General features: G+C 42.4%; 2 protein-coding genes across 2 annotated transcripts in view; one reads left to right on the top strand and one right to left on the bottom strand.

Moving 5' to 3' along the window:
* LOC107292849 (zinc finger protein 850-like) overlaps nucleotides 1–12,998 on the top strand; it is a 75,498-nt gene extending 62,500 nt beyond the window's left edge. Inside the window, exon 4 of the mRNA XM_029285234.1 lies at nucleotides 12,279–12,998. Within this exon, the coding sequence (XP_029141067.1) occupies nucleotides 12,279–12,998 (720 nt within the window). The remainder of the gene's footprint in view (nucleotides 1–12,278) is intronic.
* Nucleotides 1,614–6,113, bottom strand: LOC107292857 (zinc finger protein 501-like). The gene is made up of 2 exons (XM_015821984.1): nucleotides 5,807–6,113; nucleotides 1,614–2,951 (listed from the first exon to the last, which is right to left on the bottom strand). The coding sequence occupies exon 2, from the start codon at nucleotides 2,941–2,943 to the stop codon at nucleotides 1,789–1,791; it is 1,155 nt and encodes a 384-aa protein (XP_015677470.1). The 5' UTR covers nucleotides 2,944–2,951; nucleotides 5,807–6,113; the 3' UTR covers nucleotides 1,614–1,788.
* Nucleotides 12,999–13,287: the final 289 nt, after the last annotated feature.

Raw genomic sequence — 13,287 nt, 5'->3', positions numbered from 1 at the left:
CCCTTCCAAAAATAGCACCACTTTTCCAGAAAAACATGTACCCTTATTCATTCACCTAGGTTCACACAGTTCATTTAACCATAATGTATAAAAATTGTGGTGGCACAATGGTTAGAATGCAGTATTGCAGGCTCACTCTGCCCACAGTCAGAAGTTCAATCCTGACTGGCTTAAGGTTGACTCAACCTTCCATTCTTCCGAGGTCAGCAAAACGAGGATTCAAATTATTGGGGGCAATAGGCTGACTCTGTAAACCAATCAGAGAATGCTGAAAAGCACCATGGGGCAGTATGTAAGTCTAATTGCTATTGTTATTGCTAGTAAACAGGCCACCATTGTCTGGGTTCACACACCACACTAAGCTAAAAGCAAACAAATGTGAAGACTTGGTGTAATGTATGAACCACATTACAGATAATCCTTGACTTACAACCATTTGTTTAGTGATCAAAGTTAATAGCAGCACTGAAAAAAACTGATTTACGACCAGTTTTCACACTTAAACCATTGCCACATCCCCATGGTCACATGATCAAAATTCAGATACTTGGCAAGTGACAAGTTCACCGTTCCAGGATCATGTGATCACCATTTGAACCTTTCCAGCCAGCTTCCAACTTCGGCGGCCCATGAACTCAATGAAATTAAAGAAAGCTAGGCCTTATTAGGGATTTAGTTGGGGGTCAATTCTTTTTATTTTGCACATCTTCATCTTCCTTGCGGATTAAATAAAAACTGTTAAGGTTCACACGTTGGCCTACACTTTTGGTAGCCAAGTAAAACACTAACTTTATTTATCATATTCTTCCTTTCTGTTTATTCAATACTCAAGCGGGTTACAGCATAGGAGCTACAGTAGAACTGAATCAGACATTTTAAGTTTTAATAGTATTTTGAACTATGCCTCACGATTGACTGGCATTTATCCTAAACAACTGGAATCCCCCAGATGTGTGACTTTGAAAAAGCCCCTCTCCCGTTGTTACCGTTATCTTTCCGCAATTTTCGTATGTTTGGCTGCCACAATATGTTAAAAATTAGGATTTTGCAATAGCAAGTAAGCAAGTAAAAGTATGCAAATATATTTTTTTGTGTTACATTATTCTGGGGAGATGCAAGAAAAGATGCAAGTTTCCTTGCTGCAGAATTTGAACTTAATACATTTTCTTCTTACAAGAGAAAAAATTTAAAAATCAGGGTCCTTTTAATAATGAAATCCTTTCATACAAGACATGGAATACAGGTAGTCCTTGACTTACAACCATTCATTTACTGCCCAAAGTTACAACAGCACTGAAAAAAGTGACTTATGACTATTTTTTACACTATCAACTGTTGCAACTTTCTCGTGGTCACATGATCAAAATTGGATGCTTGGCCACTGGCATGTATTTACGACGGTCGCAAGGTCCTGGGGTCATGTGATCACCTTCGGCGACCTTCTGACAAGCAAAGACAATGGGGAAGCCAGATTCATTTAACAACCAGGTTACCAACTTAACAATTGCAGTGATTCACTAAGAATTGCGGCAAGACAGGTCATAAAATGGGACAAAATTCACTTAACAACTGTCTTGCTTAGCAATGGAAATTTTGGGCTCAATGGTGGTCGTAAGCCGAGGACTACGTCTACATTCTTTGCTATCTTATGTCTGTTTTTACCTTGGCTTTCCTTACTGCAAACATTTGGACTTTCTAGCAAGATTTCCAGAATAAGCCCTATATTTATCTTTTTTTTTTTTTTTAAGCATCTTGAGTAGCTACTCAGGATCCCATCCACTACATTTCCTACTGAGAATAGTTTAAGGATGTCTCTCTTTCGTGGATTTTCCGATGCTTGGTAAGATTTGAACTTACACTAAAATTTCTACCACACTCTGGGCACGTGTAAGGTTTCTCTCCCGAGTGTACTCTGTGATGAGTGATCAGGTGTGAATTGTTACGGAAAGTCTTCCCGCACTCAAGACACGTGTAAGGCTTCTCTCCCGTGTGAAGTCTCTGATGACCCACCAGAACTGAACTGTAAGAAAAGCTCTTCCCACATTCGGGGCATTTGTAGGGTTTTTCTCCTGTGTGGATCCTCTGATGCGTCACCAGATGGGAGTTTGTATTGAATTTCTTGCCGCAGGCGTTGCACTGATAGGGTTTTTCCCCAGTGTGGATTCTCTGGTGTATGATGAGGTCTGCGCTGCGGCAGAAGTTTTTGCCACACTCCAGACACAGGTAGGGCTTCTCGGTCATATGGATTCTCTGATGACTCAGAAGGCCGGACTTCACGCTAAAAGTTTCAGGGCAGTCGGAGCACTTGTAGGGTTTTTCCCCAGTGTGAGTCCGGAGGTGCATGACCAGGGTTGAGCGTCTTCCGAAGCTCTTCCAGCAGTCCTGGCACTTGAAAGGTTTCTCGCCGGTGTGGGTCCTCTGGTGAGTCACCAGGGTTGAACTCCGACTGAAGCTGTTCCCACAGTCAAAGCATTTGTAGGGCCGTTCTCCTGTGTGAGTCCTCTGGTGCATGATCAGGTTCGAGCTACGGCTGAAGGTTTTCCCACAGTCGGAACATTTGAAAGGGGGTTCCTGAGAGTGAGTCCTCTGGTGCCTGTTGAAGTTCAAGATCTGATTAAAGCTCCTCCCACAGTGAGGACAATAGTAGGGCTTTTCTCTGGTGTGGCTCTTCTGATGGGCAATGAGGTGGGTGCTCTGGACGAATCCTTTCCCACACTTGGTGCAGGTGAAGGGCCTGTCTCCCGAGTGGAGTTTCTGGTGTCGGACAAGATCTGAGCGGCGGCAAAAATTCTTTCCACAGATGGAACAGTTGTGTTTCTTCTGGACCGCATGCTCCTCAGATGTGTTCTGCACTTCTCTAAAGTCCTTCAAGTGGGGATTGTGCTGCTGTATCTTCTCCTCTTCTTCCTGTTTAAAGGTCTTCTTGATCTCCTGGGTCAACATTTTAACAGCTGAAGATAAAATAGATGAAAGATGTTATTCTGTGCTAGGAACCACCACAGTGTGATCTCTCCAATCCCACATTTCCTGATTTCAAAGGATCTTGAACATATTTATGCTTTTACAACTCTGGAGACTTGTTCTTATCAGGCACATACACTGTTTAGGTGACATGGGATGCGGCCAAAGTAGCAAATGACAATTATTCTCTAATTTAACGTACATGAAAGTCAAGGTGGATTTCAGCTGTTGGAAATACAAGAGAGCAGAAATCTGTAAGACTTAGAAGAAGGGGCCCATAGGAACTGGTTTATAGATTGGGAATATAACCATAATGGAGTCTGTACATTACAGTTGTAAATCATAACAGTTGTAAAATGGAACGGTCATGAGACTGACCAAATTTTATACTGTTTTTTGTGGCAGTTTTTAAGCGAACTCATTGTTCACTAGGGCTCACTTTTGCCAAAATTGAAGCAAGCATCAATTTTCAGCAAAACCATCATAAAACATGGTCACATGACCACAGGACGCTGCAAATATCCACAGATAGAGCCAGGTTGCCAAGCACCCAATATGCAGTTATGACTGTGCCAGGGAGGCAATCATTTGAACTTAAGTCCCCTTTTTCAGATAGGTAATCATTTTGAAGGGTTGCTATGTGACTGGTCATAACTTGAGGACTACCTGTACTAAGGTATCAGCTATGACAGGAATACTTCTATTCATCCTATAGGTAGTGCTATAATTGCATTTATCTTGGCTAGATTATTGTAATTATTGTTTTGGGCCATCCTGGAAAACACTCAGAAAGTTTTATTAAAGTCTTGAATAGGATAAAATATTGGTTTCATGTAACTGTTTTACTATAACAGTTTTAATGACCGCCAGTTTGTCTGAGAGTGTTGTCAAGCTACAGCAGGGGTGTCAAACTCGCAACGTCACATGACATGTCGTGATGTATCACGACTTTTTTTCCATTGCCGGCCATGGGGTGGGCTCGGTTTTGGCATGATGCATACGGGCTGCGGGCCGGCAGTTTGACACCCCTGAGCTACAGGAAGTGGTATTAATACCCACATGAATCTGGCTGTCTTTAAGACCATCCATTGTGTCCTAATGTCAAAAGGGGCTTTCTCTATGACAGCAATCAATCTGCAGAATTCACTGTCTCAAGACATCACATGATTTCTTCTCTGCTTGCATGTCACCAGCAACCCAAAATGGTTTATTTAAATAACTTGAATACCTTAGGCTTTTGTTGACACTTTACTGCCTGTTGGCCAATTTAATTTACTGCCTGTTGGTCTTGTCTATTTGTATGTTTTGATGCTCCTGTTGTTGTCATGAAAGGCTACAGAATGTGCAACAGGCTTTCATCCACAGTTGATATCAACTCTGGCATAATGCTGTAGAACTTTTGTCACTATTGCATTCATGTGGCTTAACTGATGGCTGGACTGAGCCCATCTCCAGGTTTCCAACCTACACATGAAACAGCTGACATTATCTTGCTAATGATACCTGCTTAATTGAAACATATCTAGGCTGTGGACCAGGCCCAATGAAATGGTTTAGAAATTTTATATCCCTTTCTTCCAAATAAGAAACTGGTGGGTCATTATAATAAATTAATTTAGCACTGGGGCTTTTTATGAAACTCTGGCCTCAACACTGGGCAGTATATTACTTAAACCCTTTAGTCAACTGGACCTATTTTCATCTAATCACACTAAACCAAAATGGGGTTGGAAGATATCTTGTACCCAAGCCTCTCATAATCTCTGACACTCTTTTCTGCGCTCTTTCCAATTCCTCAATTTCTTTGTGATTGTAGTTACCAGAACTAGATACAGTATTCTAGTCTAACCAATGTAGAATAGATCAGAGCTAACCTTTCCCTTGATCTCAACACTGTATCTCGCTTGCTGCAGTCTAATACTGCATCAGCTCTTTTGGCAGCTGCATCATCTTGTTGGCTATGTCTAATCTGTGATCAATGCCCAGATCCTTCTCTTAAGTACTACTGCCAAGCCAGGTACCACTTATCTTGTACTTGGGGATCTGGTTTTTCCTACCTAATGCAAAACTCTACATTTCTTCCCACTTAAAACTGTTCATGTTTCTCAGATGCTATTGAACGCTCAGTCTGTCTTTTCCGGTATTAACTATCCTTTGCAGCTTTGTGTCATCTGCAAATGGGATGAGCATCTAAATGATTTATGAAATGTGGATGAGCTCCAGGCATGCAGCCTGAGGTATTCTACCATTGACTTCTTTGTGACATAGCACAACTGTGGCAATCCAACCCCTGCACTTTTTCAATCGTGATTTATATTTTATTTAATTTATATCCCACTTTTATTATTTTCAGCATACTTAATACTCCTTCCTCCTCCTCTTTTCCCCACAACAATCCTGTGAGGTGAGTTGGGCTGAGAGTGTGAACGATCCAAGGTCAGCCGGGCTTTCATGCCTAAAATCAGGCTCCCAATTCCTAGCTTGGTGCCTTAACCTCTAGAGTAGACCAAACTGGCTCTGGTCTCAAACTCAAACATTGTCCAACAAATCACGGCTTAGGGAGATCAACCTCCTGAAGAGGGCAGAGGGTCAGACTCGATTTAGAGAGGGCTGTAAAGCACTAAGAAGGGATATGTAAGTCTAAGTGCTATTGCTATCTTTAAAATCCCTCCCAATCTTTACATTCAATGATTCTCGGAAACGCGCAACCCCAGAATGTTGATTGCCTCTCTCTATCCAGCCCAGATCAGATTGGGAAAGCGGTCTATGTTTATTTATAATTCTCCCTCGGCTTTCTCCCCATTTCCTGATAAAAACTCCATTTTCTGCCCAGCTGATTCCTTACCTCTTGATCGTTTTGGGTGTTCGACAGCCGCAGTCCGTCTACACAACGGCGCAGGAAGAATTTAATGGCTGCCGCGGCCCGTGCCCAGTTTTTTCACTCCGGTCGGGGGAGGCGACGCCGCGGGACTCCGAACCGGCCTGCTCGGCTGGGGCGTAGGACTGCAGCAGTTGCCGCGTACCTCCCTCCGAGGTTTCCGTGCAGCGTTCCCAAATTCTTGCCCGAAAAGCTCAGCTCAGCCGCCGATCCTTTGGGAACACAGCGAAGGAAGGGGCGCCTGGACTCCGTTCGCCTCCTTCTCGGTAGAAGCCGAGCCCTCTGCTGGCCGCTGGCCGTCTGCACAACTTGACACTCACGGCTGAGCTTCCAGATCCAGGGGGCGAGTCCGTTCCGCTAATGCAGTGTTTCTCAACCTTGACAATTTTAAGGCATGTGGACTTCAACTCCCAGAATTCCACAGCCAGCATTGCTGGCTGTGGAATTCTGGGAGTTGAAGTCCACATGCCTTAAAATTGTCAAGGTTGAGAAACACTGCGCTAATGGAAAGGCAGGCCCGATTAATTGTCGGACGGATGCAGAAAGACGCCTGCCCTAATGCGGCACGGAGCGTGTGAAGCGCAGCTCGACGCTTGTATGATCTGCAGCGACAAGACTTCAAACGCCCAACCTCATTCCCACCATCTAAAATCGCAAGGTCTTTTGATGCCCGAAGTTTGATTATTTTTTATTTTTCGGGAGTTGTTTTACACTTCTCAATCGTACCTGCAGACTTTTGATCATCCAAGTACTAATCAGATTTGACCATAATCAAACCTTATCAAGAGCAGCCAAAATTGACCAAAGGCTAACAAGCCGTTTCAGCTTGTAGGAATACAATCCTTAACCTCCCAGAAAGTTTCCATGAGACCAGGTGTACTTTTGACCCTGTATACCATACTGCACCAGTTACCTATCTCCAAAAGAGTCTTAAACTAGAAATTTCTTCTTTTCCAACAGAATAAGCAATGCTTCTTTCTTTTCAATAGTTTTATTTTTAAATCCTAACTTTCTAGCAAAAGATTTTCTAGGTCTTTTATAATTTGGTTCAAAACTATAGAGCATTATTAAATCTGTATTAATTAAAAGACACCAATACAGAAAAATGCAAGAGCCCTGTCAGACCAGAAACTAACATCCAAAGGGTGTTCTTTCCCATCCTAGCCAAAAAAAATGTTTCTGTGAAGCTCAGTGTGCTTTTGCATACTCATCTCCTCTACAACTGATATTCAAATAGCCCTTTCTTCCACAAACTTGTCTAATTCCCAGCTAAAGCTGTATGAATGAGGGACTGTATCACCACATGCCTTTGTTATGTTTTGTGAGAAATATTTCTCTTTGCCTGCATTGTCATGCGAGGTTAAATGTCTTCAAGTTATACATTTGTACAGGGAAAAAGAAAAAATGATGTGTTTGCTTTCTCCAACCCATGGATCATTGGGCATGCATTCACATTTGTTTTGTTTTTTTCAAACTGAAAACTTTGGCTGCCTTTTTTTGCACTAAGGACCCCTTTCAAGATTTAACAGTAGCGTGTTATGGATCTGTATAACTGTGTTAAGAATTTGGTGGCATAGTTTCATTTTTCAAATCCTTTCCTAAGGAAGTTTAGCGGAATTCATCTTTTGCACACCATCAATGTTGCAGTTACATCTTAAATGGACTCCAGAAGATGGTAAGGGACAGGAAGACCTGGAGGAACGTTGTCCATGGGGTCGCGATGGGTCAGACACAACTTCGCAACTAACAACAAAAGAATCTTTTTCCTGCCCAATCATGGACATCCTAGAGCTATCGCTGTTTAAGTGAAGTTTGGGATTTGGGGACAAGGATATGTTGCTCTATATTAATATCCTTAATCACCGTAAATTGCAATTGCCAGTTACTCTCCATCACAGATTAGTAAGACTCGTTTGAACCTTTTCGCGATTCCTATTAGTTACACTTAGTTAAGAAATGGGCCCTCAAACAAATTTTCAGCTACTCTTAAAGAGTTTCTGATTTTATCCGCAAACTTTTCCGCTGTCAATCCTAAAAATAGCGCTGTTTGGGGAACCGTGCTGGTGCCAAGGTGCCCATTAGCACGGAAGCTTTTAGCCCTTCATAGAGATTCGCATTAAGCCTCTCTCGTCCCTTGCTTTCCATCGGGACAGGATCCGTTGAAGCCAGCAGAGAGCAGTGTGAGGCCGCACAGAGGAGCAAAACCTATTCCGCTTCCGGAGAATTTGCACGGGCGGCGTTTCTTCGCGCGCCTTCCGCGGGGAAGGGAATTCTCGCGCGAGGCTCGCCGCCCTTCTTCTGACGTCACACTGCTTGCAGCTGGTAAGAATAGATCGAAATAGATCGAATAGGGCGAAAGGAGATTCGCTTGAGGGCAGCCGCGATCCCAAACACGAGGCTTTCTAGGAACAAGGAGGCGCTGAGGGACGTGTGGGTCAGTGCAAGCGAGCCCGTTGGCGGACAAATGGGGAGGTTGGAAGAAACAGAGCGGCTTGAAATAACTTTCCACCCATCCTGCATCCCGAGGAACAGTTTCCTCCAGACTGATGCCGTCAAAATGCACTGGATTTATATTGTTTAATCACCCAGCTGGGGAAATCTGCCTTAGATGTTACAAAAAAAATCCTTTAGCGATCTGGAGATAGGGCCCTCCAGTCAGTGCGCTCTGCCTGAAAGCTAAATTATACTGTTAAGTGTTTTAGGGACGAGGTGATAGAGCAATGTGTAACGCGGTGAAGTAAAAGATCTGGCGAATGCATTTGCCCGATTTGTTAAACTTTATTGTATGAACCACGGTTACTTCACAGTTAGGTGTTAGTGGCACCCAGCTGACTGGGGCTGATGTCTGAATGGGTAGGGAACTCTTAGGGAATTCCCAGACTAGTTGGCTAGATGTGAAAGTTGGAAAACGAAGAAAGTGAAGTTCACTGTCACAGCATTGTCAAGACAGTTGTGTGGAAGAGATCACCAGGGGTCAGGTTTGATTGGAGGAGATTTATTGTACCAACCCAATCCATTTGTTTAATTCATTTTGTATTTTGTAAACCCAGAAAATGGGTTAATTCAATAACCAAGTTAGTAAGTTGTGTCAACATAGCCACTAAGTCCCATGCATGCTGTTGATGCCACATTCGGATGACTTGGCAGAATGGGGTTAAGCCCAACTGGGAAGCTTTATCCTAGGTCTAGGAAAAGGAGTAAATATGTACAACTCTGCTCATAAGGCAGCCCGCTTTTGAAGTTGGTAGAGCCTCAATGAGTCCTCGACTTATGACTATTCATTTAATGATAGTTTGAAATTACAATGGCACCAAAAAAGTGACTTACAATCAGTCTTCACACTCACAGTGTATGACAGGTTGTAGTGCCCTGGGGTCATGCAATTGCCATTTCTGACCCTCCCAGCCAGCTTCCAACAAGCAAAATCAATGCGGGAGGCTGAAGCCACTTAACGACGATGTGATTCACTTAACAACTGCAGTAATTCATTTAACAGTGGCAAAAAGGGTCATAAAATAAGGTGTGACTTGTTTAACAACTGTCTTGCCTAGCAATAGAAATGCTGATTTCAATTACAGATAGTCCTTGACTCACAACAGTTCGTTTAGTGAATGTTCAAAGTTACAATGGCACAGAAAAAAGCGACTTATGACTATTTTTCACACTTGTGGCAGCATCTCCATAGTCCAGGGGTCTTCAAACTTGACCCTTTTATGACTTGTGGACTTCAACTCCCAGAATTCCTCACCCAGGCACGCTGGCTGCATCTCCATAGTCCAGGGGTCTTCAAACTTGGCCCTTTTATGACTTGTGGACTTCAACTCCCAGAATTCCTCACCCAGGCACGCTGGCTGAGGAATTCTGGGAGTTGAAGTCCACAAGTCATAAAAGGGCCAAGGTTGAAGACCCCTGCCATAGTCCCTTGATTTACGTTTGGATGCTTGACAACTGATTCATATTTATGACGGTTGTAGTGTCCTGGGTCATGCGATCACCTTTTGCGATCTTCTGACAAGCAAAGTCAATGGGGAAGCCAGATTCACTTAACAGCCGTGTTACTAATTTAACAACTTCAGTGATTCTCTTAACAAATGTGGCAAGAAAAGTCATAAAATGGGGCAAAACTCACTTAACAAATTTCTCACTTAACAACATAAATTTTGGGCTCAGTTGTGATCATAAGTTGAGGACTACTTTAATAATCAATAGAGGACAACTGTAAGGGTATCCTTAGCAGAGGGGCTTGCTTTTCCCTCCACACAGAATTAGGGGTAGAGAAGATTGATCCACCAAAAAGCATACAGACAAAAGTTAATACATGCATATTTACATATATGGGCTGCACTTATACAAACATAAAAGAGATGACAAGTCCCACAAAAGATATGGGGTTGATTAATTTGTTATAACGTGGATGTTAGAATGATTCTAACTTCCTTTAAATTCTTTGTTGGAATGCTTGCCCGTGATTAAAAAAAAAAACCCTAAATTATCCCCACATTTCTCTACTGTGCTTGCTTTATACTAGGACAGAAATCTTACTCTGAAGAGTCTTCAGAAATTGTGATTCTCCCACTATTTATTCTGCATTCAGAATTGCAGGACAGAATTCTATAAACCAGTCCCACGTACTTTTCACAACCGGCATGTAAGGTAGGTAGGTCTCTAATTAGGACTACCAATACAATTATGCATTAGTTAATACAGTATTCTTTATTACAACCATGATATGCCCCCATATGCATTAAAAACATTTCTTCCAATTCCCCTAGAAAATTGTCATTCTAGATGATTCTACAAAAACACCTGCTAAATAGGATGATGAGCATATTTTATATTCAGAAGCTTATTATTATTATTATTATTATTATTATTATTATTATTATTATTATTATTATTATTATTATTATTATTATTATTATTATTATTTGCAAGATCCCAAGAATGAGGGAGACTAGATCTCACGGTGATTTCCCCTTTTCTTTTTTTTTCCACTTCAAATCTCTTTTTCAGATGGCCAAAAGCCTTAGAGATCCATCTGAAAAACAATTCTATTTTTGTACGGTCACAAGTGGTGGGGCTGAGGAGACTCATATGTGTTACAGCTGGAGTTGAAGCAGATAATTTTGCACCGTAACTCTAGCATCAAGTCTCTGCTCTGGAGGATCCATGGATCTAGAAACAAATGTTAGGAAATATATAGTGGCACATCTGGGAGACTTTGTTTCTGTAGGATTGTCACCAATCGAATTTAGCTCTATGGAGGGTAGACAGTGTTGAGATGTAGGTCAGGGGTTCTCCCTCTGGTTGTTTGCTTTTCATTTAGTATAAGATTTTGTTTTTGATCACTTTAAATCTACTCTTAATTCTAGGCAGTTGAGTGAGAGAAAGGTGACAGAACTATGCTAGTAATAGGTTTATAGCAGGGGTGTCAAACTGCCGGCCCACGGGCCGGACGCGTCATCGCAAAACCGTGCCCACCCCATTGCCGGCAATGGCAAAAAAGTTCCGATACGTAGCACGACGTCACATGACATCGCGAGTTTGACATGTCTGGTTTATAGAAAAAAAATGGAGAGGTTAAAGAGAGAGTAATGTTAAGATGTGACCTGGATGTTGAACAGTAAAATCCAAGATTGGTATCTGGAAATTAAATTTCCTGAAATATATCCCTATAGTCATTAGAAGTTAAGCTTGCTTCAAAGAAAATGTTAATCTATATCTCTACACCGGCTTATTCACAATTGGGTAGAGCAGAGGTAATCGTAGCCTAATACAAACTATATATTTTGGACGTAATTCCCTCAGTCCCTTGTTCTTGACCTTGCTGGATGAAGCTGACAGGACTAAATCTGATTGCCTGAATATGGGAACTAAGGGAATGTGGCAATGTATTTCAAACTAAATTGACTTTCTGAATCTTTGCCAATAAAGTCCTTTATCTGAATTCTCTATCTTGGCAGGAGATCACAGAGGAAGGCATATTTTCATCTTCTGCCTTTCTGGCAATGTCTAAAGGAGCGAGAGAAGATTTAATGACCTTGAATGAAAGCTAATCAAAGAAAGAAATACTTTGGTCATTCTAGCCAAAAACATCATCTTATTATTCTTTGGAAAACAAAGCCATATTTTACTGATCCTTTTTTTTTTAATTTCACGCAACCCTTCTGCAAACACTTAATTTTTGTTCCACTTTTTTTAAAAAAAAAATCCAATGTAGAGGGGAGTGGCTTTTTAGCCATTTTTGGTACTTAGAATTACTTAACGATTGGTGAAGAAATTCACAAGGGATCCCCCAATGGGAGAAAAACGCTTGAGGTGCCCCAATCTTGGGGAAAACCTTTTGGGCAAGTCAGATCATTCTGAACCTCAGCAAGTCAGCACCACAGATAAGCTGTATAAATGCCTGGAATGTGGGAAATGTTTCACTCACAGTAAGAACTTCAGCACCCATCAAAGGATCCACACCGGCGAAAAACCTTACAAATGCCCTGAATGCGGCAAAAGGTACGGGGCCAGCTCAACTCTGAGTAGACATCGGAAAATCCACATGGAAGAAAAGCCTTACAAATGCCCAGACTGCGACAAAAGTTTCAGTTACAAAGCAGATCTCATCAAGCATCACCGTGTTCACACGGGGGAGAAACCTTATGTGTGTGCCGAGTGTGGGAAAAGTTTTAGTCAAAGCTCCAATTTTGTTACTCACCAGAGAAGCCACACGGGGGAGAAACCTTATGAATGTCCTGACTGCGGAAAAAGTTTTACTGTGAGCTCGAGCCTTATCGAGCACCAGCGGGTCCACACAGCTGAAAAGCCCTTCTTGTGCCTGGAGTGTGGGAAAAGTTTTAATCGCAGCTCCCATCTCAGTGTGCACCAGAGGATTCACACAGGGGAAAGGCCTTTTCAGTGCCCCGATTGTGGGAAAGGCTTCACCATTCTCTCCACTCTCAGTAAACACCAGAGAATCCACACAGGAGAGAAACCTTATAAATGCCCCAAATGTGAGCGGAGTTTTCGGGTGAGCTCCATCCTGACTCAACATATTAGGACCCACACGGGAGAGAAGCCGTATGTTTGCTCCGAGTGTGGGAGGAGCTTCAGTCAAAAATCGCCTCTTATTGCTCACCAGAAGCTTCACGGTCGTCAGAAAACCCGATAGGTGAGGGTGAGTCAAGGACTGGACCAGGTTTTGAGTGACCGTGCTACAGAAAAGGAAGGCTGGGAGAGCTGACCAGTTTTATGGAATGAAATTGGTAACTTAAGCCACTGTAGGCCTTAAGGTTTCCATTTTGCCTCTTCATCTCCCGAACCCCCAGAGCATTCAGAACAGAGGAAGGTAGGATTGGCCCCATCTCATCACAAAAATAGTTCTCGTGGTCTGATGTAGCCCATGGCTGTACTTTTTGCCTGCAACCCAGTAACCTGCGGGCCAAATTAATCCTTAAAGA

The sequence above is a fragment of the Protobothrops mucrosquamatus genome, unplaced genomic scaffold (assembly GCF_001527695.2).
Source record: "Protobothrops mucrosquamatus isolate PMUCROS unplaced genomic scaffold, P.Mucros_1.0 scaffold1440, whole genome shotgun sequence".
Classification (NCBI taxonomy): Eukaryota; Metazoa; Chordata; class Lepidosauria; order Squamata; family Viperidae; genus Protobothrops; species Protobothrops mucrosquamatus.
The sequence above is the reverse complement of the archived record's forward strand: the minus strand, read 5'-3'. Positions and strand labels throughout refer to the sequence as shown.